General features: G+C 33.7%; 5 protein-coding genes and 2 long non-coding RNA genes across 9 annotated transcripts; 5 read left to right on the top strand and 2 right to left on the bottom strand.

Moving 5' to 3' along the window:
- Positions 1-701: 701 nt before the first annotated feature.
- LOC116340404 lies at positions 702-1,548 on the top strand. The gene is made up of 2 exons (XR_004201084.1): positions 702-803; positions 975-1,548. It is a non-coding gene; the product is annotated as an uncharacterized LOC116340404 (long non-coding RNA).
- Positions 1,549-1,588: 40 nt separating this feature from the next.
- LOC116340403 (trichohyalin-like) lies at positions 1,589-4,736 on the bottom strand. Its single transcript, XM_031766883.1, has 5 exons — positions 4,338-4,736; positions 4,080-4,226; positions 3,272-3,941; positions 2,407-2,886; positions 1,589-2,313 (listed from the first exon to the last, which is right to left on the bottom strand). The coding sequence occupies exons 1-5, from the start codon at positions 4,534-4,536 to the stop codon at positions 2,250-2,252; spliced, it is 1,560 nt and encodes a 519-aa protein (XP_031622743.1). The 5' UTR covers positions 4,537-4,736; the 3' UTR covers positions 1,589-2,249.
- Positions 4,737-5,972: 1,236 nt separating this feature from the next.
- Positions 5,973-8,596, bottom strand: LOC116340415. Of its 2 annotated transcripts, none has more exons than XM_031766896.1 (4): positions 8,361-8,596; positions 7,643-7,797; positions 7,435-7,561; positions 5,973-6,587 (listed from the first exon to the last, which is right to left on the bottom strand). In XM_031766896.1, exons 2-4 carry the CDS (start codon positions 7,766-7,768, stop codon positions 6,463-6,465), a joined length of 378 nt encoding a protein of 125 aa, XP_031622756.1. In that variant the 5' UTR covers positions 7,769-7,797; positions 8,361-8,596; the 3' UTR covers positions 5,973-6,462. The 2 variants fall into 2 exon arrangements, with proteins under 2 accessions (XP_031622756.1, XP_031622755.1); XM_031766895.1 differs by lacking the exon at positions 8,361-8,596 and adding an exon at positions 7,974-8,153.
- A 2,309-nt stretch (positions 8,597-10,905) lies between these two features.
- Positions 10,906-11,766, top strand: LOC116340417. The gene is made up of 3 exons (XM_031766897.1): positions 10,906-11,017; positions 11,081-11,305; positions 11,364-11,766. The coding sequence occupies exons 1-3, from the start codon at positions 10,948-10,950 to the stop codon at positions 11,705-11,707; spliced, it is 639 nt and encodes a 212-aa protein (XP_031622757.1). The 5' UTR covers positions 10,906-10,947; the 3' UTR covers positions 11,708-11,766.
- A 780-nt stretch (positions 11,767-12,546) lies between these two features.
- Positions 12,547-14,119, top strand: LOC116340414. Its single transcript, XM_031766893.1, has 3 exons — positions 12,547-12,703; positions 13,318-13,548; positions 13,623-14,119. The coding sequence occupies exons 1-3, from the start codon at positions 12,634-12,636 to the stop codon at positions 13,892-13,894; spliced, it is 573 nt and encodes a 190-aa protein (XP_031622753.1). The 5' UTR covers positions 12,547-12,633; the 3' UTR covers positions 13,895-14,119.
- Positions 14,120-15,346: 1,227 nt separating this feature from the next.
- On the top strand, positions 15,347-19,454 carry LOC116340392 (signal transducer and transcription activator-like). Its single transcript, XM_031766864.1, has 7 exons — positions 15,347-15,625; positions 15,687-16,498; positions 16,564-16,652; positions 16,723-16,925; positions 18,133-18,343; positions 18,430-18,687; positions 18,757-19,454. The coding sequence occupies exons 2-7, from the start codon at positions 15,690-15,692 to the stop codon at positions 19,266-19,268; spliced, it is 2,082 nt and encodes a 693-aa protein (XP_031622724.1). The 5' UTR covers positions 15,347-15,625; positions 15,687-15,689; the 3' UTR covers positions 19,269-19,454.
- Positions 19,455-20,648: 1,194 nt separating this feature from the next.
- LOC116340416 lies at positions 20,649-21,754 on the top strand. 2 transcript variants are annotated; one of them, XR_004201089.1, is made up of 5 exons: positions 20,649-20,684; positions 20,761-20,824; positions 20,952-21,129; positions 21,219-21,332; positions 21,394-21,754. It is a non-coding gene; the product is annotated as an uncharacterized LOC116340416 (long non-coding RNA). The 2 variants fall into 2 exon arrangements; XR_004201088.1 differs by having other exon boundaries at positions 20,952-21,332.
- Positions 21,755-21,767: the final 13 nt, after the last annotated feature.

The following is a 21,767-nucleotide window of genomic DNA, read 5'->3' on the forward strand; positions in this document are numbered from 1 at the left end:
AACTCTTTTCCCTTATCATCCACGGCACACTGTTGCATAGCGCATATTGAATTTTGCTCAAGTCAATTCGTATAGCAAAAAATAAGTATCCGTACAGCAATCATGCACATAAATAACATTTAATCGTATTTGAAACAGAGTTTTGAGTATGCTTTTGTGAGGGAGAATTAGAACGCATTGAATTTTGTTAATTTTTCACTTTTTGTCTAACTTTTTGTACATTATTTTCGGCGATGACGTAACATGCTTTTCTGCTGTTAAATGTACGGTCTATCAATTCGAAAGAAAACTCTTTTGAATGCACAGACACCAAAATGGGAGAATTTCTGTTTGTTTTCACTAGCAATACTTATAAACAACACATTGAACAATTCAGTGATAGCTGTTGTTGTATTCTCTTTCTTAGATAATAACGAATGTTTGCTTCTATGTCCATTGTTGTATCACGTATTATGGTTAATCGCATAACCCAATTCTCTTTTTATTAAACAATATTCTGTAATTTTTTTTAGTGCTTCTCAGGTAGCGAGACTGGTTTATCACTGGAAAACTATGAAATACTTAAAAATGGTGCGATTTGTTTGTGACTTATGAACATAAACCAAAAATCTTATCATATCAGATTATCGTTACTCTTGAGATTAAATTTCTTCAATCAATTCAAGTTTATGATGACTCAATATTTTTGGTGTAAAAAAAGCCACAATTACATTCTTATAGTCAGGATTGTAAAGTTCGCTATGAAAGTTGATTATTAAAAAATATCGATATGAAATTGGTTTTAATATTAACGTTGATATTCGGTACGTAAAATTTGATTTAAATTGAAGAAATGAAAAATATCGAATTTGATTTTATTAATTGAATGTGATATTTTTTTAACAAAATATTCGAACGGAAAGACACTTTTTTTATTTTACTTGTAAGTTGATGCAAGTTTAATTTTTTTAAATATATTTTACAAATGAAAACAGGCACCAATAGTATGGTATTTTCACACCAATACTATGAATCTGAACCCTTACTGGTAAAGCAAGCAATATGTTTCGTGAATGGAGTTACGGTGGATATTTGTGATGCGGGTGGTAAAGGTGTTGTATTTACTACTAAAATAGAGTTCTGTGCACCTCTTATGAATGCAGCAATCAACAAAGCCTATATCACTATACTTAAAGAGAATAAGGATGATGAAGATGTAGTTGGTATTTCATTTTCTGGAAGTTACGACATCTCCATAAAGTGGATTGCTTTGTTTTCACTTGTTTCGGGCATTTTTGCTTTTTCAATTTGGAACTTTTGTAATTCTAATAAAAGATTGGCACGACATGCCTGATTTAGTGACACTGACACTCGATTATTCAAGTTTTTTGTATTAATGTAAGTATTTAATTGAACCAATTTTATATAGTTCTCCGTCTGTTCTTTTATATTTTTAGTCGAATTTTGTAAAAAACACACTACATAAGAGAATGTTATGGTCTGAAAATCGTGAATTTTTGTGAAAAAAATGAATTAAAAATACTTTGTTCAATGCAAATATAGATAACATTTATTTTGATTTCAAAAACATTCATTTTAACATTGAGATAAATATTTAAGATTTGGAAAAAATGGAACAAATGCTGATTAAACTGCTGAAAATTGTATCAAAGATAAGGTAGATGATGTCATATATGAAAAATCGCCATGGATTAGGGCGATTTGAAGGGACACACGTAGTTTTGAATTTTGAAAATCTATTGCAAGTTTTTGTCAATAAGTACGCTGAAAAGGTCGACGATTATAAGACTTTTTGTCAAAATTGAATTTCATTTCAAACTTTAAACTTCAAAGTGCCTGGACCCAATGTTAGTTTTACAAATGAAAATTCTTCTGAATTTTACTTCGAAAAATCAAAATTGGATCATTTGAAAAACTAAAAAATGCCCGTCTTCATCATCGAGACGAAATAGTGGAGAACGAATAATCTGGGACTTGCTCTTTTATCAAATTATTCCATTCAATCAAATCGGCTACCTTGACTTCTTTTCCATTAGTTGCAGCAATTTATGTTATATATGGAATAATATCAAAATGCGAGCCATGTATTGTGAAGGTATTTCCTCTCTCTCCAACCAATGGAACCGATAAAAAGGAAGTGCAACTTTGTCTCCGTTCGGAATTGATTATATGTATTGATTAAATAGGTTGTATTTTCTGTTTGTGTGATTAGGTGAGTAAGTCTTGGGTTCATTCGGTAAATTGTCCATTTAAAAAGCTTTTACACTTTTGTCAACATTTGATGTAAAAAGTCCTTTGAAGTGATCACCGAAACTGAAATGAGAAAAATCATTTGGTGGAAATTAGAATAACGATCAAGGATTGGAAGCATTTTCAAAATGAAAAACTACAGAAAATCACATTCACCCTTTTGGTTTGATGGAATCATCTTTCTTGATGATGTGGAATGCAATTGCACCGAGAACGATCAATTGAAGTAAATTCCATGTCAAATTGTATGAAACGAAATATGATTTTTCACTGGATAGGAAAGCGTCTTCAGGTACAGTGCTTATTTGTCTTGAATGGGGGTTCACAGCATTACGTTCAATACGACGTTGGTCTAAAACACGTTCTTCACGTCGTTCACTTTCACGTCGGATTGATTCACGATTCATTCGTTCACCTTCACGAGTTTCTCGGCGAACATTTCGTTCAACTTCACGGCGTGCCAATCGGTCTTCACGTTCTTGACGATCGTTTGGAGAATCACGAATTTCGCGACGTCTTCCGCCATCGACTCGAATGTCTCGTCGATTGGCATCTCTACGTTCATTTTCCATTCGTCGTTCGGCTTCAGAACGAATATCACCTCGAACTTCGCGTCTTTCACTGTCTCGGCGCGATGTGAAATGATAACATTTCAAAAACAAAATTTAATATTAATGTTATTAAAACCACAACACTTTATCACAAATGGGCCATTTGAATCGAAACAGTCCGATGTGATAACATTTCAAAAAAACAAAATATTTTTTTAAATTAAATTAACGTTTATTAAAACCACAACACTTTATATGTCATTTGAATCGAAACAGTTGGAAAGAGAAACGAGACCGATAGGGAAAAAGAAAAATGACAGGTAGGAGTTACCTAAATGTTAAGCAAGAGAGTAGACGTGCCAAGACAATTGTTTAGAAATAAGATTGGAAGAATAAAAGTGAAACAGAGAAATAACAGAGTGTTTTTTTTATTAAACCAAAACAAAAGGTATTAAAAGAACATTTCAGATGTTTCTCGGTCCATTCGTTCTTCACGGCGAATTTCTCTGCGGACATCTCGCTCAGTTTCACGTCGCTCATCTCTTTCTTGACGCTCTGATCGCTCTTCGCGTTCTCGCCGCTCATTTGGTGAATCACGGATTTCACGTCGTCTCTCACCACCGACTTGAATGTCTCGTCGATTGGCATCCCGACGCTCATTTTCCATTCGCCGTTCGCCTTCCAAACGGCTATCAGCTCGAACTTCACGTCTTGTACTGTCTCGGCGCGATAATTGTCGGTTCATTCGTTCTTCTCTGCGAGCATCTCGCTCAGTCTCCCGACGTTCATTTCGTCTTTCAACTTCCTCACGTTCGCGATTCTCTCGACGTGACAGACGTTCTTCGTTATTTCGGCTGAATCTTTGTTCATCTCGGCGTTCACCTTCTAAACGTGTGTTTTCTTCACGGCGTTCATCACTTGATTGTCGTCGTTCACCATCATTTTCCATTCGACTACTTCGACGGGAGTCTTCAAATCGTTCACGTTCTTCAAGTCGACGACGAGAACCATCGATTTCACGACGAATGGGGCGTTCATCAACAAAATTCAAACGTCTTTGATCACGTACATTACGATTCAAATTCCGCTCTTCGCGGTCTAATCTTCGCTCAACGCGAGCATCCCGTTCTTCGCGAACATCTAGATTTTTGGAAGAGAATAAAAGAAAAATAAAAACACGTTATAAAGACGAACAAAAAAGAAGTCAGCAGAAATTGGCAAAAAATTCCATAAAAATTCGGTGAAAATTGGACATCGAAGACCAAAATTCAAACATACCTCGTCGATTTAGGTCATTGCGTCGTTCAACGTCTTCTGCACGTTCAAGCCAATCTCTTGACTCATCGAGACGGCGAGCATCGACATCACGGCGTTGTACATCGCGTTCTTCACGGGCAATTCGCTGACGAAATTCAACACGTTCTTCTGTTTTTTGATTGGAAAAATCAGAAGGAGTTTTTTTTTTCAATTTTTTGTTTTAAATTTTTTTTTATCAAATTTTAAAACCAAAAAAAATGAAAAATTGCGAAAAATCACCTCTGCGTTCAACGCCTCTGAATTGTCTTTGTTGATTTTTGTCCAAATTATTTGGTTCGATGCGCCTTAAATTTCGGCCGTCACAGAATCCACCGTTCAACCGATCAACATCAGCACCACAATCCGATCGAATCAGATTCAAGCCACTGAATGCAAGCAGTAACACCAGAATAGCTTGTTTTTGCCAAAATACCATCATAGAGCGAGCTTCAAATTGAAAATTTTCGTCCAAAAATTATCAGCAGCACAAAATAAAGACACGCTTTATTTTGCCTTCGATTTAACACACTGTGAATGTTTCTTTCAAAAATTGCCAACAAGCTTCTTTATATTTGCACTTTGCAGACCAAAAAATCCAAAAAATTTGAAATGTTTCACTGTGATATGAACTGATCGAAAGTAAATCGAAACTGTGTCCTTTTCTTTGATAACTCGTTGCTTTTATACGATTTTTCTCAATGACAATTTTCCTCCCAGCTCATCGATTGATATAAATCATTCAATTTCACACTTCATTTTGCCGTGCGTGTGGTAATGCCGGAACAATAGTGTCGCATGTGTGGCTCCCAATCAATCAATTTTAATGGAAACGATGCGCGCACATAAGTGAAATTAGATTCTCTGTTATCAGCCTTTGCACACTTGCAGCACGGACTTCGATTAGAATTAGATGCCGGCCGTGTGTGCATCCCATAAATCCGATTTTTTAAAATTGAATTTCGAACACAATTCTCAATGATAATGGGAAACATTTGTGACGCACGTCTTTTTATCAGCTAATTTTAGCAAAAACACTTTCAATGCCAAGGCACCATTTGTTGTGGCTTTGACGTCAATCCATTCATAAATTTTAAAAATGTTCATGGTGTTTACTATAAAAATGGACTTTTTTGGTTCTAGTAAGAGTATATCGCGCATCTTTACCGCCGAAGGCATTTACATCAATGAACAAATTGTGCACGACAAAAATAAAAAGTGTGTAAAAAGTGCAATTAACAGAAAACGGATTTCGTGGAAACTACATTGTGAATTGAACGAATTTTTATAGTTTCATAAAACAATCCGAATGAATTTCAAACAATCGAGTGCGTGTTGCCATGGTGCACTGCATCCAATTTACGTTAATAGTATCCAAGTCCATTTTGTACTTGGCTCAAGTGATTAATTACCTGGTGCAAGGTAATACTTTTTCTGTAGAAATGTCCTTTATATAGGAGAAACCAACTAACGCCGACAATAATGCATTTTTTGCACAACATTTTTATAAACATTTCCGAGAAAACTGCAAATACAAGGTCGCAATCGTGTACCCTTTTGTCATGTTTGTTTGAATATAATTCAGCATTGTTCGAGCGACATGTATGGCATCTGTTACTTTTATTGGACATTTCAATTCACGTTAGATTTTACAAAGCATTGCCACAACTTCGAACTGTTTGTTTTTGTGTAAAAGACCACAACATTTGAAAACAAATCCATTCAAATTCAATGTTTATTGAATATTGTAGCCGAAGAAAAACAGATAATTTTTATAAAGTTGATGAAAAATAAAACAAAAATTTGTTGGATATCAATTTTTTTACCTTTTATTGTTTAAAAATCCATAAAATCATGACAATTTACAATTTCAATATTTGCCAGAATACCTTTCTCGATTGCCAATAAATAGACTTCCCGAATTTTTTTACACATTTTTCCATGTTCTACATAGAACACACCTCATCGAAAAATAAAATAATTTGAACCGACTTTCTGAAAGGAAAATAGGAAATACTAAAACGTCCCACATTGGAACCATCCAATCTATCCATCAGCTTTTCATCTATGCAGTCGACGTTTGGTTTGTTCATTCACAAGATATTCAAATGGAAAATTTATGGGCAATTCCAAAAGTATGAGACATTGATATTTTCTGTAGACCAGCTACGTGATAATATATCCATCTTAACTAAACACAAATCTAATGATGATTCATTTCATCACAGACACTTTTGAATAAATATACACGAGTAAATTATATATATATGAAAATAGTTTTGCATCGTGGATTACGTTTTTGAGCTGATAAAGCAGTTTTTTTCGATTTTTATAAAGTAGTATTTTTATAATTTTTTGGATTTTCAGTTTAATTTGGAGTTAGTTCCTGATGTTTGCAACACTGCATGAGAACTACAATGCATTGTCCAGGCTCAGGTCCAGGCTTTGCCAGTCTTAAGAGATTCGCTATATGCATTTCGGATGGAAGAACATCTGAAAAAAAGAACATCAATTTTTCTTTTTTATTGCCACCAACTGCTTTGCATGAATAAGTTTTTAATAATGTAAAGTTTCAGCTTAACACTTTCAACTTTCTTTGAGTGAAAATTATACTTTTGACATTATAAACTATTGTGGGCGAGAGTCGAGCGCTATCCATTAGGGTGGAAATTTTTTGGCACAATTTGATGGCCACTTAGGAAAACATGTCTTATAGTCCCCAGATTCAAGATATGAAGGAATTTTGAACTTGCGGTTCCACACATCTTACACAGAAACGGCATCTTTATAAAACAGGCTAACTACAATGTAAAAGTATAGTCTAGTAACAGATACGTTTTACATTGTAGTTAGCCGGTTATTAATAGATGGCGTTAATATAGTGTGCCCTTATTGCGCTTGACTCTCGATTGTGGGTTGAAATTCGAAAATGGAGCTTCGAAATTAATTTGAACTAATCTTTGTTCTAATCTAAATAATTTTGATGGCCGTGGTTTACATTTGTTCTTTAGTTGGCCTGATAAAAAAGTTGAATCATGGCTTCTGAAATGAGTAACGAAGTGGCTTGCCGCAAAATGTATGGAGGTTATTTACTCTCAATAAAAAGTAATTAAGTCTTCTTTCAAAAAAGGGGACTTCTTCAACCTCTGATCAGAAGCTTGGAATAATAAAGGATAAAAAAAATGTTTGATCCATTCTCACACACTTGAATGTCCAATCAAATGATTTCAATTTTCCATTTTCACAATATTTTTCGTTATTTAAGTCAAAATTCAACTCAAAATGCATTGAAATCGTCGTAGCTCTCTATTCTTTTCTTGTGTTCATTTGCTTAACATACCATTATCTGAATTCAGTCCATTGAAGCAATCAACCGCATCGTTTTGATGAACTGGCTGTATTTCACTCATGCTCTTCTCCTTTTCACGCAAATATGTTTCGAACTGTTGGCGGAAGTAGTTGATTTCCTTTTTTTAAGTGTTAAAAGAGAAAACAAGGACAAAGAAGTCTATAAAAAACACACGCAACAAATAAATGAAAATAGTTACCAGTTTTTGGTCAAATTCAATGCTACTCATATCTACCGGTTGAGCAGTCACAGATCCTAGAGTGTTTCCCTGCATTGCTACGTACAATGTTATGAATAAAAGCGTTATGACAAGGCGTAAATGCATCCTCTCTCCCCAATAGTATTTTATTCTTTCTGTAGAACGGTGTAGACGGATTTTAAACGAAAATTAAAACAAGAAGTGATATATTTCAGAATGGATGCATCCAACTCAATAAAGAGTGGATTTATTTCACAATTAAACAATTGAAATCACAAACAAAACTTGCGGTTATTCTTTGACATTTTTAGTTTTGGTCTTTTTAACTTACTCGATTAAAATTCTTAAAATTTGAAATAATGTTTCTGATTTCTTCGTTGTACGTAAAATATTTCGCCGATGAAAAGAAAAACACGCGAAAAATCGAGAAAAAATCTTTTTGATTTAATTTTAGAAATTTTTCGTGACTATTACTATTACTTGAAATGAGCTTTAATTAAATTGATTTTTAATGAATTCATCTATCACCATTGAATTTAATTGATTCAATTCGTTTTTTTCAAGTTCACAACTTATGTATTCGATAAGTTGTTATCATCCGAATATCACAACAGACAATATGTAAATGAACTATCATACAACCTGTCGACTGCTTTTATACCTTTTTTCTTCATATGAACCGGTTTGCCTATGATGCACCTGAATTACGTGCACTTACCCTCACAGATATTGAAGTCTCACGTTATTGAAATTTGCACGTTGGTCCTTTTCAATTGATTCCGGCTTTGTTACATGTGCAGTGAATTGTATTCAATAACTGTTGCTTCACAGAGGCGGATGTTTACATCGTAGTGGAAAGGTACGTTAACATTTCTATACAATTGAACTTTTCAATAGAAATATGCACACATATCTATACAAATTGCAAGGTTGAGAACAACGCAAATCAATGTTACGTGATTGTACCTTGACAATGAATTTTGTTGCATTCTGCGTTTGAGAACTTTTGATGAGAAAAACTTCCGATGCTGTATTTTGAAACGAATAAAAAACATTTTTCTGGTAACTGGCAGAAACTTTAGATCGAAACTTATGCTAAAACTTATGAAATTATGCTATTGAATGGGTACAATTGTCATATTAGCTTATTTTTGTGTTTGATGCTCGCATTAGGGCATTCGAAAAAGAGCATCATCTACTGCTCTTGGTTACATATTATATTGAATAGAATGAAATGAAGCCTAGAGTGAAGTAAGCAAAGAATGCAATAATCAATCAAATTTAAACTCATTGAACAATGTTTTTCAGTTATGTAACGACGTCAACTTGATATTGTATCATCAAAACCAACTACGGAAAATTATAGTGATTAAAATGTGAGGATGAAACAGAGTATGAAAAAACGTCATTTGAATGACGTGTTTGAAAGGTTAAACAATGTGGTTTCACAACATTTTTTTTCTTTTACAAATTGCAAATAAATATATTATACTTTTCTTCTTTATTATAAACACTTCTAAGCGAATAATATAGTATGATCTAATTGTAAATGTACCATGAACCAGCATCGGCAGCAACATAATAAATAGTGTGTCATACCCAATTGCCACATACATCCCAAATCCATTATGATTACGGCGACGTAAATAGTGTCAGCCTGAGTGATATTTTATTTGTTACGCCCGCTTCCGTATAAGTTATTTCGTAGAATGATATGTTTTGAATAGCAAATCGAATTAATAAAATGAGTCAAAATCACTAAAGTTGACCAATTTTTTTTATATTTTTTTTATTTTAAATGACAAAATGAAAAAAAAATCGATACCAAAGGAAATTAATTTTAGCTTCAGATAAATTCAAAGAGATGAAAGCAGTGAATAGATTGGGCTACAGCTATAGTAGTGCTATTTTCACAGCTCCTATTCATAGGTGCTATTTGTGAACAATTGATTTTAATATTTTGCATTTTTTTTGCATAAACAAATCAATAGGTCTATTGTCCAGAATTGTATCATAAAATCGCTGTCCGTATGCGTTGTTCACAAATAGCACCTATGAATAGGAGCTGTGAAAATAGCACTGCTATAGCCCAATCTATTCACTGGATGAAAGTCAAGAAGATCAAGATTGTTGCGAAAAATCGTGCCATTTATACGAAAGATTCAAAAAGTGTATTACAATATTGTACAGGATGATCCTTTACGTTCGTTTTTGGCAGCCACCAATTCTGCATGCAGGAAAGGGCCGCAGGTAATAACATATTTCCAGTACTTCTAAACACCGTTGCTGACATCGCTGTTAAAGCATTGACATCAATCTTCCACCGCGGCCCAAAATGAAAATATTAAGCTTCTTCTTTAAATTCGAATGAAAATATTCGAAACTTTATTCTTTGTTCAACTTCATTTAAATTTTGAATAAATTTACTGACATTAAGAAATATATATTTTTTAAACATTTCAACCAAAAAGGCGCATATTTGGGCTACCATTTGGTCTATAAATGCTAAACTCAAGCTTAGCTCAGTTTCATAAGACGATGTACAGAGAAAAATGTAAGCGAAATAGAATGCTGTGCGCTCACACAAAGAAAAGTCTTCTAATGCTATAGATCAATGCATCTGTATCGCTTGTAGTGTTCGGGTAAAAAGAAGTACACAATTCAAAGTGTTTTCATTTATTTAAGCATCAATTTCTTACATAATATGCAGTAATTGGGTTGAATTGGTCATATTTTTTTGTATTATTGCAATCGAAATAATCGAATCGATGCGATGGCATTTCCACTAAATATTCAAGCAACAGAGCAGGATTGTGGATTTGTATTCAATACAGACGTGTGATGTCATTGACGCAATATATAATCGTTTATTCCATATTTGTATTTTTCAGCATTTGATTTCATGTGCGATTCATTTGAATTTATAAATTTCTCTACATCTAAAATGTTCGTCTCAAGACTTTCAATTTGTGGACGTTACTTAGGGTCCGCATTCGAACATCATAATATCGTATCTAATATATTTCATTCTAAGTCACCGGCATATTGAAGTTTTTTCAGTCTCTCTACCCATTTTAGAAATGCCTGTATAAATCGAAATGCGAAGCAATCTCAGAATATGGGTTTGATTTACTTTTATTCGATTTTTCTTGTGTTTGATCATAGTAATCGATAATTTTAATGTTTTCCAAAACAATAAATTCACAAATAAACGAAGTGAAGAAAATTGAATGAGCAAAATAGTTCTACAAACTTTTTTGAAAGTGTGCAATCACACATAATTTATTAATAGTTAATGAAAAAAGATGGACCCCCTTGTGATGATGGGAAATGTTTTCGATGAATATTGCAACGAATTTACGGCAGAGTACAAAGGTACCTACTATAATTTCTATGAATTATAGAGTAAAAACCAGTTTAATCATTATATCATTTCAGGTCGTATAATTAAGGTTCTTTATACGGAAAATGGTGTTGATATTCAATATCGGGCCAGGCTCATGAAATTGGTTGGATTTGAGTTCGAAGTTCGTTTAATAAAAGACAGAAAATTTGATAAGGTGGATTTGAGCAAAATTGAAAGTAAACGCTTTGGCGATGAGCTTGAACAACTTGTACGCCGTTTACAAGTGACATACAATCGATTTCGTCAATATTTTAAGGGTGATTTACTCTACAAAAGAATATGAAAATTATATTGATGAGCGAATTTATTTTTCAGTCTTTCAAGCTGCTGCTTATTCAGAAGAAACTAATATTTGGTATCTCGTTCAACTGAAGGATGTATTATGGTCATCTGATCGACCTTGTGAATTCTTGGTCGAAAATTGGTATTCGAAAGAGGAAGAAATTGTGCTGGCAAGTAATGTTCGAAGCAAATTTCAATTGTGCCGAGAGCTTGGCTGTAGGCAAGCTATTCCTGATGACGAAATAATCAATCATTTGACAAATGTTCATAGACGCGATCTTGAATACATTTACAATCAATTTGAAGTTGGAGTCTATAAAAGACGACGACGACCTTTACATCTCTATCAGCCACGACGATTATTAGACATTTTTTGAAAGCCAACTATGTAGCAGTTGTTTTATGTTTGACATCGATCGTATGTGGTCATCTAAAGTGGAACAAAAAATAAAACCAAATTTTAATTGATTAACAAATTCTTCTTTAATTCACTTTTTCAGTGGTACATGGCTAATAATCATTCAAATGCATAAATTCGGCTAGACTTTAGCTTAAAATTGGTTGTTTCGATCAAAGTTTTTCATACTTAAAAATAATTAGTAAAATTCTTTTTAAAATTCTCTGATTATTTTGACACATGAGTGATAACCATTTTGGATTTTGACTCATATTTTTTGAGAATTTTTTGTCATAACATCATAAAATCGTAACTAATATATTTAATTCTATTAGTAACATACAATATAAACCGTTTAAAGCTTACGCAGATTGTGTGGCACATACATGGGCACGGAAAATATTTAAGGGGGGTCCATCAGCCAATCAAAAACCCTAGCAAATCGAAAGAATTTTTCGCGAAAAACCCTAGCAATTTTCTAAAGTTTTCTTCACTTTCCTGTGAAAAATTCTTAGTAAATCGGAAGATTTCTCGGCTGCCGTCGGGGGAGGTAGCTCGGACGATTTAAGAGGGGAATTATCCGGGCTTACACCCTCCTGGGCCCATGTATGGTGTGGCATATTGAAGTATGTTCAGTCTCTCTTTACAAATGTCTGTATAAATCGAAATGCGAAGCTATCTCAGAACATTGGGTTGATTTACTTTTATTCGATTTTGCTTGTGTTTGATCATAGTAAGCGATAATTTTAATGTTTTCTAAGACAATAAATTCACAAATAAACGTAGTATACTTATTTTATAATTTCAGGAAATTGACTCTGAGAAAAGTTCAGTTCTACAAATTTTTTGTGTTAATAGAGAGAAGTGTGTAATCAAACATAATATATTAATAGTTAATGAAAAAAGATGGACCCCCTTGTGATGATGGTAAATCTTTTCGATGAATATTCCAACGAATTTACGACAGAGTACAAAGGTTACCGTTATAAGAATTATAGTACAAACCAGCAGAGCATCTTGATTTGCTGCTGCTCAGCATATAGCTGAGAGCTGAGAAATGCTGAACTCGTACGGCTAACGCATACGAAACGGATGGCACGCACACATGCATTCTCCCCGTTTAAACGGTTATAAACAGTTGATTGGACGTTCAATTCAAAACTCAAAACTTAGTAACCAGTTGAGTTTGAAATTGTGTTGCGACCGACATATGAGAAGCTGCGAGAAAAACATCACATCGCATCCCTCGTTATTTTGCTTACGTAAGTGAAAGCAAGAGATGAGATGCGACGTGCTGTTTTTGCTCTCAGTCTTTCATATATTCTGAAAGTGTACGTCTAACGCATACGAAACGGATGCACGATACATATTCCCCTTTCACTTCGTATGTTCGCTGGTATAGTGTGTAACCGTTGTACCGGCAATAGCGTCAACGGCAGCACATACGAAGCGAAAGGGGAATATGTATCGTGCATCCGTTTCGTATGCGTTAGCCGCACGAGCTCAGCATTTCTCAGCTCTCAGCTATATGCTGAGCAGCAGCAAATCAGGATACTCTGCAAACCAGTAATAATTAGTGTTTCATTTCAGGTCGTATAGTAAATGTGAAGCTTTATACGGAAAATGGTGTTGATATTCCATATCGGGCCAGGCTCATGAACATGATTGGATATGAATTCGAAGTTCTTTTAATAGAAAACGGAGAACTTGACATGGTGGATTTAAACCAAATTGAAAGAAATTCCTCTGAATATAATGAGCTTGAATCTTTTGTACGCCGTTTACAAGAAATTTACAATCAATTTCATCAATATTTTAGAGGTGTGGTTTACTCTTCAAAGGAATATGAAAATTGTCAAAGAAACTTTCAATTGATGGGCGAATTTATTTTTTAGAAACTGAAGCTGTCGCTTATTCAGAAGAAAATAATATTTGGAATGTCGTTCAACTGATGGAGGTATTGTGGTCATCTGATCGACCTTGTGAATTCGTGGTCGAAGATTCTGCATACGAAGAAAAATTGATGCTGGCAAGTAATGTTCGGTGCAAAGAACTTCGTGAAAAAGTGAGTCTGCTGTCAAATGTCAATATTTTATCGAACCCTTCTATGGAATTACTTAGTACCAAAAAGTGGCGCCACTGTACATTGCATAGAAGGGTTCGATAATATATTGACGTTTGACAGTAGACTCACTTCATATGAAGAAAAATCACCAACTCCTTTAAATTGTGCCGGGAGCTTGGCTGTACGCAAGCTATTCCTGATGACGAAGTGTTCAATCATTTGAGAAATGTTCATGGACGCAATGATGAATACATACGAAATCAAATTGAATGTGGATTCTATAAGAGAGTAGGACGACCTATCATCTATCGGCATGCCTATCGGCCACGACGGTTATTTGAATAAATTTGACTTAAACGTAGTTGTTTCGATTAAAGTTGATTGTTTGTCATACAAATTTTAAATTTGTAATAAAATCAAATTTATTCGTTCACCATAATCATAATATTTTCTTGGAAAAAATTACATTCAGATGGTTGAAATGTTCCTAACTGCTGATATTCAAATTTTTTTTCGTAAAGTTCTCTTCAAAATTCACTGATTATTTTGACACATCATGAGTTCCATTTCTTAAAATCCGAAATCAACAATTTGACAAAATACTTTTTAATCATTTTTTCGTCAACGGTTCTTATACCATCAAAATATTCTCGTTTCAAATCACAGTCGCACGTTCATAATAATACGATATGAAGTACACTCTGTGTGATACTAACCAAGCAAGCACATTTAAACCGAAAATAACAAACAAACTGTAAACATTCATGCAAACGTACACGTTGCCGCAGTGAATTGTACAGACTAATAGAAGAATTATGAGAATGAATGAGATAATAAAAGATTACGAGATCTTGCTGTCGCATCAGCATGTAAACATACATTAGAGTGTAGCAGATTTCAAACATTTTACCAACTGGTCTAAAAACCGGATTCTCTGAATGCAAATCGGTTATTTAAAATTGGAAATAATCACAATTTTGGTGAAAAATCAACGAACATTATTTAGTTTTCAATGATTTTCTTCTTCAATTCTTTAAATTTTCGTAAAAAATTCTTTAAATACTAGAAATTTTCACGGAAAAAATGGCGAAAAATCATCGTAATCTACAAATAGAAAAAAAAATCCGAAATTGAATATTTTGATCCGTTGATTCCGGCTGTTTCCATCGAAAAGTCGTTCATATTATTTTCGTTATACCCTAACACATACACATCAAAACAGTGTTCAATAACAGTAATTTTGATAGTTTTCAATATAAATGTGAAATATGTACTACACACATCCGTGTATCAGTGTGGTCGATAATTCGATCACACATTTCTAACAATGTGCATTCGTAACTAAACTTTGACTTCTGGTTTTGAGTTGTTCGCCGCCGAATAGAGGCAATTGATGATAACAATTCGGCACATTTCATGATGCTAGCTGGTACATTCATTTATAGAATTCTGTTGAAATGATGTGATTATAAACGATTTCTGTATGGCTCAATCATTGTCATTTATTGAAACATACAGAATTTCAGCTGATATTATACATGAACAGCATTCACGGAGAACAAAATTATTACAGCTTGCCTTGTTGATAACACATGAGATTCAATTTCACTTGAATGTGCGCACCAATTCGGAATTGTTTTTTTCCATTATACAATCACTTTAAGTTCAAAATTGCTTGAGTATCCTGTGTGGTTTTTGATTTCCTCAAAAGCGATTTCGAATTGAAATTGAAAGTAAACCGCTTTACTTGAAAGAATAAAACCAACTTTTTCGAGAAAGAAAGTGTCCTACGTGTGTTTGAAAAAAAAATTTGTAAAGAAAACATCATATTTGGTAAGTTTTATCAAATCGGTATAGTGATTTGACCTGACGATTATTTCGACCTCGATTTTAGACGATGGAAACAATCGAACGACCATGGAATCTTTTATACGACGAAGTGACGTATAATCGCGTAAAACTACATTATGAAAGTGATTTTGCGTTGGGTGTACGAATATTAAATGCAAAATGCCTCTCGTTAAATGTCAATATAAATCCACTCGATCCACAATACAATCAAATTTTAGATGAATTCATACTAAATTTAAAATCAAGCGATCCAATTTTCAAGTATTGGATTGAAGATTTAATAAAAATGATGACCGAACATTTTAATCAGCAAATTCAATTTTTTTCCAAATCATACGAACTTGAGCAGAAAATTTATGAAGACGGTACACATCGTCTGACACAGATCGATAACGATATTCACTGGTTACTTATGCTAAATATGTGCAATAAAACGGCAATGGAACGATATAAATCGTATTGGGAATCGTATAGTGTGCGCTATACCACACAATGGGAATATCATATTCGAAATTTAAACATGGAACTTATTGGTTCGATAAAAAAGGTTATTGAATTATTGTACACGATTTTGCAGAATATTGATGTACAACGCGAACGATTGATTAAGTCGCAAAAGAATGAGCAAAAATGGTCAAAATATATTCGAGCCAGTTATGCTGAAATTCAAGTTTGGTTTGATGAGATTGTCGGTATCATTGGTGATACATGCCAAGTGATACAGGACATTCAGAGCTATGGCCAAACAATGTTCAATGCTGAATTGGAAGAAATTAAGGATATTTTTGAAAGAATAATCAAATCGACGTTGGTAGTAGAACTTCAGCCGGCGGATGTCATTAAAACTGAAGTCAAGTGAGTATTTTTTTGGACTAAAACATCGAGGTTTATGTTGATTTCAACAAATTATAACCTTGCAGTTCTCCATCGACGGTTCGGGTGCTACTCACTTTGAGCAACATTTTTATCAAAATCGATGACCTTAAATTAGTCGTTACTATTTCTATGCGTGAGTTTTTGTTTCGCATACTTTTCATTCCATGTTGTGTTTTCATGGTGTTTTTTTCTCGCTAAAATAGATGATAAATTAAATGAAAGCGCTGGCAAAATTAAAATGACACGACAAATTCAATTTAAAGAAGATGGACATGATATTTTTTGCGAATTGAAACAGCTGAAAGTGGAAAAACTTTGCCGAAGAAGACAACAAGAGAGTGTGATTGAGCAGAAATACATCTTGATTTATCGCCTGCGAATTCAATTTGATAACATGAAATTTTACGTAAGTTGATTTGAATTTTGACGCAATAGGTGGGCACGGTAAATAACTTTTTTTGTACATGGAAATATTTTTGGGAAAATTGGTAATGAACATCTTTTTAATATGCTGGGACTGGCGGAGAATGAAAATTGAAAATGATGGAGGGTGAAATTGCTCCACTAGAAAATCAAAATTCGAGGTGTTTAAAATCAAAATGAGTGCTGCTTTCTTCAAAATTTTCCATAAGAACAAAAAAAAATGAGTATGCCATCGGACACTACATCGGAATTCAGGACCCCAAGGGTTGGAGGGGGGTGTAATTTGGACGTTTATAATATTTGTGGGCACTAATTTTTCCAACACGCTTTTGAGGTGCAAAGAAGAGCCCACAAATTAGCCCCCAAACTCTCTTATTTTTGCGTTCCGAATTTCGATGTAGTTTCCGATGGCCTATTCAGTTTTTTCATTCTGGTAGAAAATTTGGCCGAAAACGGCACGTAAAGTACAGAATTTTCAAGTTTTTACCTGCTAAGACTATTTCTACCTCCATCTTTGAAATTGCTATTCAATTTTATGCCAGTTCAAATGCAGAAGAAAAATCTTTTGGAAACTTTTTTTATTTTCACAGGAATTAATTTATGTGCAAAAATAGTCATTTCGTGTGCTCACCTATGTTTACCGATAATTCAATTTACTGATACAGTAGTCACTTCCTTTGTTTACCCGACATCGTCGGTTTCAAAATTAAGATGAAACTTTTTGGCTTTTAGTTTGTCGTTTGTTTTCACATAATTTTAGGAGAATTTTGATTTGAACTTCTAAAACGCAAGATATTTCAAAGGCTCTATCAATCTGATGCGAACACCATCATTTATTGATTAAAAACCGTACCGAAATTATGCTCAAAGTGTCACACAGCTAGCGCCACGATGGAATTCAATGTAATCTATACTAAGTTGCCGCCAACTAGTAAAAAGACTTTTGCTCAGTTACAAACAACTGCCTAGAACTCCATAGTTGTCCGTAGTGGCGCTAGCTGTGCTATAGTTTTGCATTTTATACAGTCTCTTATGGAACATAATTGCAGTGCGTTAAAAACATAATTTGACTAGAACGTTTCAAGTTGATTTCTTTCAAGCGTCTTTTTTGTTATCTGGAAGTCGGTTATCTGTGTTTATTCAGTAATAATAAATCTAAATTCGATTTTTTCCACATTGTTTTTCTTCAGGCATCGGTGATCAGTTGGCCTGTTTTTGTCATTGTGCATCATTCTCAAGAGCCATTGGCCAAAGCAGCGAGCATGTGGGACAAACGTTTTCCAAATATCGATCGATCCAAAACAAAGTCGGTCCCATGGGTCGATATGGGCGAGGCTTTAAAATGGTTTTTCCACAGTGTAACCAAGTGCCGTTTGAATGATAAACAATTAGAAGGTTTATGTGAGTGCTCGAATGTCATTTTATGATGTTTTTATGAAAAACAATGAATTTTCTCATTTCGAACGGCAAATTGTGATTATTTTCAGATGAAAAGGCCATGAAAGATAAAATCATCGATGGTGGTAATTTTGTTTGGGCCGAATCTTGTAAAGCAAAATCGGTGCCTCAGTTAAAATATAGTTTTTGGGAGTGGTTTTATTCTGCCATGAAGTTAACACGCGATTCTATTTATGATTTATGGAAAGATGGTCTCATTGATGGATTTGTTAGCACAAAAGTTTTGAATGACCTTTCCAAACGTCCAGCTGGTAGTTTTTTGCTACGATTTTCAGAGAGTGTACTTGGTAAGAATTTTCTTAATTCTTTTCAATTTATTAACAGCATTCATACTGTAGTTCCATTCGAATTTTTAGCCGGACTAATAATAATGTGGGTGGATAAAGAAAAAATGGAAGTAGTTCAGGCAGGTCCGATTTCAAGTGAAATGGTTAAAAATCGGGCATCAGACGATCCATCATATGCAGTCATTGTTGGTATTATTCGAGATTTAGCCGAATGCACACATTTTTCACACAATGGGATATCAAAGGAAATGGCATTTGAAAAATTCTATAAAGAATTGCGCACGAAATCGGCGAGCAATAAAAATTCCAAATACGAAATTGTTATAAAGACCACATTTCAAGCAACAGTGCGAGAAGCGGAAAATAATTCACATTCTTCGGTTGTCGGCGATAAAAATACTCTTATTAGTACTCAAACCAAAAGCCTACCTTCAATTAATACATCCGAAATAAGCGACATTGCTCCACCTGTATTCACACCGTTAAGTGATGGCTTGAAATTCAAATATAATTTTGGTGTAGAGAAAATGGATGTTGATCCTATTGGCATGGATGCATCAAATACAAACGTGATTGAATAAATTTGATCATTTTTATGGTATTTTCACGAATTGAGAACATTAATGAACTGGATTTATTGAAACGATCAAGATCTGGATATTTGGAACTGATTTCGCTATGGGTGGTCTCACTCTCACATGAAAACAGTGATATTTATCTGCAATTTTGTTTTCCTTTCCTTAACAAAATAATAAAAAAAAAATTCAAGGGCATGAAAATTGTAGTTTGTTTTTTAAATTTTGGGTATGTTTTAGCATGGAAATTCAAGCGCACCCTATTGACCTCAGACATTGAAGGTTGACCTTTCGAATGTACTGCAACAAATATTTAGATGATACATAGATTTGAATAGATACAGATTGAATTGGAGTATACTTTCAAATGGTGTACTCGGGTGTAGTTACAAAGCACGCCAAAGTTAACGTAGCGATAGCATCAAAATTTCAAAGTTTCATTAGAATGTGTGCCACGTACGTCCCCGCAACATCTTCATATATCATTTTTTTGTACAGTCGACAATTTTTTGCTGCGCAATATTCCGATCTCAACGCAAATGTCCATCATGCGACAACACATCTCCCAAGAAAAGTCCTTTCAAAAGGCACATGCTAAGATACACTGGCGAAAGACCATTCCAGTGCGATCAATGTTCAATGAAATTCACTCAACAAATTGCCTTAATTCGCCTCGCCACACCAAAATCCACACTAATTCACGTCTATATTGAAGTTCAAGTGTTCGGTTTGTTATCAACACTTTTTAACGCAGGCCGAAAAAGAAATGCATGAACAAAAGTGCCAGCTAGGAATCGATGTAATTGTTTTTCTCTGATGATTGAGCAATACAACACTGAAATTAGTTACGCGAAGAACGTGCGATTTTAAAGATTTCAAGGCAACATTAAACTTACTTGATTTTATGAGCGATATATGGAATGAGGTTCCAAACAATGTACATTTATTTCTACAATGTACACACATCCTGGTTTTCATCGCTATTTTCTTCTATTTGATTGTCTTTAGTAATCGTTCTATACATGTGAAACAGATAAAAATGTGCAAATAGTGTGATGATGATACAATTATACTCGTATTATAATAATTATTGAATGAACTGTCGTAAAATCATCACACAAATAGATGTTGTTGTTATTATTCGCCTTATATTGATTTTACTTTATTAAATTCTTTCGAATTTACAAACCAACTACGTGCTTTTTTATTAAAGTTTAGTGAATTATTGTTTTTGATTGTGAATTTTATCTTTCGATTTCTTATGTAGTAATAAAATATAAAATAAATAAAATTGTAATTCCTGAAATAAAAAAAATGATAAAAATTGAACGTCATCTACAACATTTTTAAAAAAATTCTTCAGTCTCCATAAATACTCGCGACTTTTGGAAAAATTTACAAAAAGCAGCGGATTGGTTTTAGGTAATGTCTGATTAAAAATTGTGTTTAACATTAGCCGGAATTTACGTTTTTAAGTGAAATTTTATACTTTTTACAGTGGTACTTTTAACGATATAGACCTCAACAAATTCAATTCCTTATGAATACAGATGTGATTATGAGTAATTATTAAATATTTTATTATTATTTTCTAAAAATTTTATTATTTCAAATTACTACATTTTTTAATAATTATAATTATCGGCTAGTTAAAATAAAAATTGTTTGATTTTTATGTGCATTTCATAGGTTCTTCGAATATCCTAATTGTACTACAAGCCATTACCAGCTCACCACGAATCAAACAATAACGGCTAACAGTCCGGGTTTTCCACCCTATGGATTTCCAGTGCCAAGTAAATGTCATTTTACTGTAGCAGCACCAATTTCTCATTTTTTGGCCGTTACATGTGACATTTTTATTGGGGTAAAAGAAAAATTCAAATAACTTGTTGACACAAATATAATTTTATACTACCGAAAATGTATGGGTCACGTCATTTGACTGTGATCCAGATGACAGCTTCTTCATTAATTCCGCTGGAATATATCCGGAATGTATACGTCGTAAATATTGTGGCTTAAATGAAGTAATATCATTTAACACGACGTATAATAACATGACTATTGGTAAGTTTATCATATTGTTCGAATTGTAATAAGTCTATACTTTCAAAATGTTTTATTTTAGCATATAGATCAACTAAATACTCTGGATTTTACTCATGTAATATCACGGCAATGCCGAAAGCTACACCGAAAGGGTCCGACAGTCAAGTTTAACAGAGCTCAAATCGTACTTTAATTTAATATAGATATATTCAAGTGACACAAAAAAAAAGAATATGGTATCGAGATGGCCCAGTATTTCAGAAAATTTTAAAAGTGCTCCAAATTCGTTAATCGAGAAAACTTGGAATTCTTTCGGCGGGTACCACCGATCGACTTAAGGATGAAACAAAATCGACAAACATGTTATTTTTCATGCATTTCACCGAACCGGATGGGGAATCTCGATACCATAAACACTCTTTAATGTAACAAATAATAAACGCACCAATGTTA

Source organism: Contarinia nasturtii, unplaced genomic scaffold (assembly GCF_009176525.2).
Source record: "Contarinia nasturtii isolate CC-2019 unplaced genomic scaffold, AAFC_CNas_1.1 Cnas_scaffold_676, whole genome shotgun sequence".
Classification (NCBI taxonomy): Eukaryota; Metazoa; Arthropoda; class Insecta; order Diptera; family Cecidomyiidae; genus Contarinia; species Contarinia nasturtii.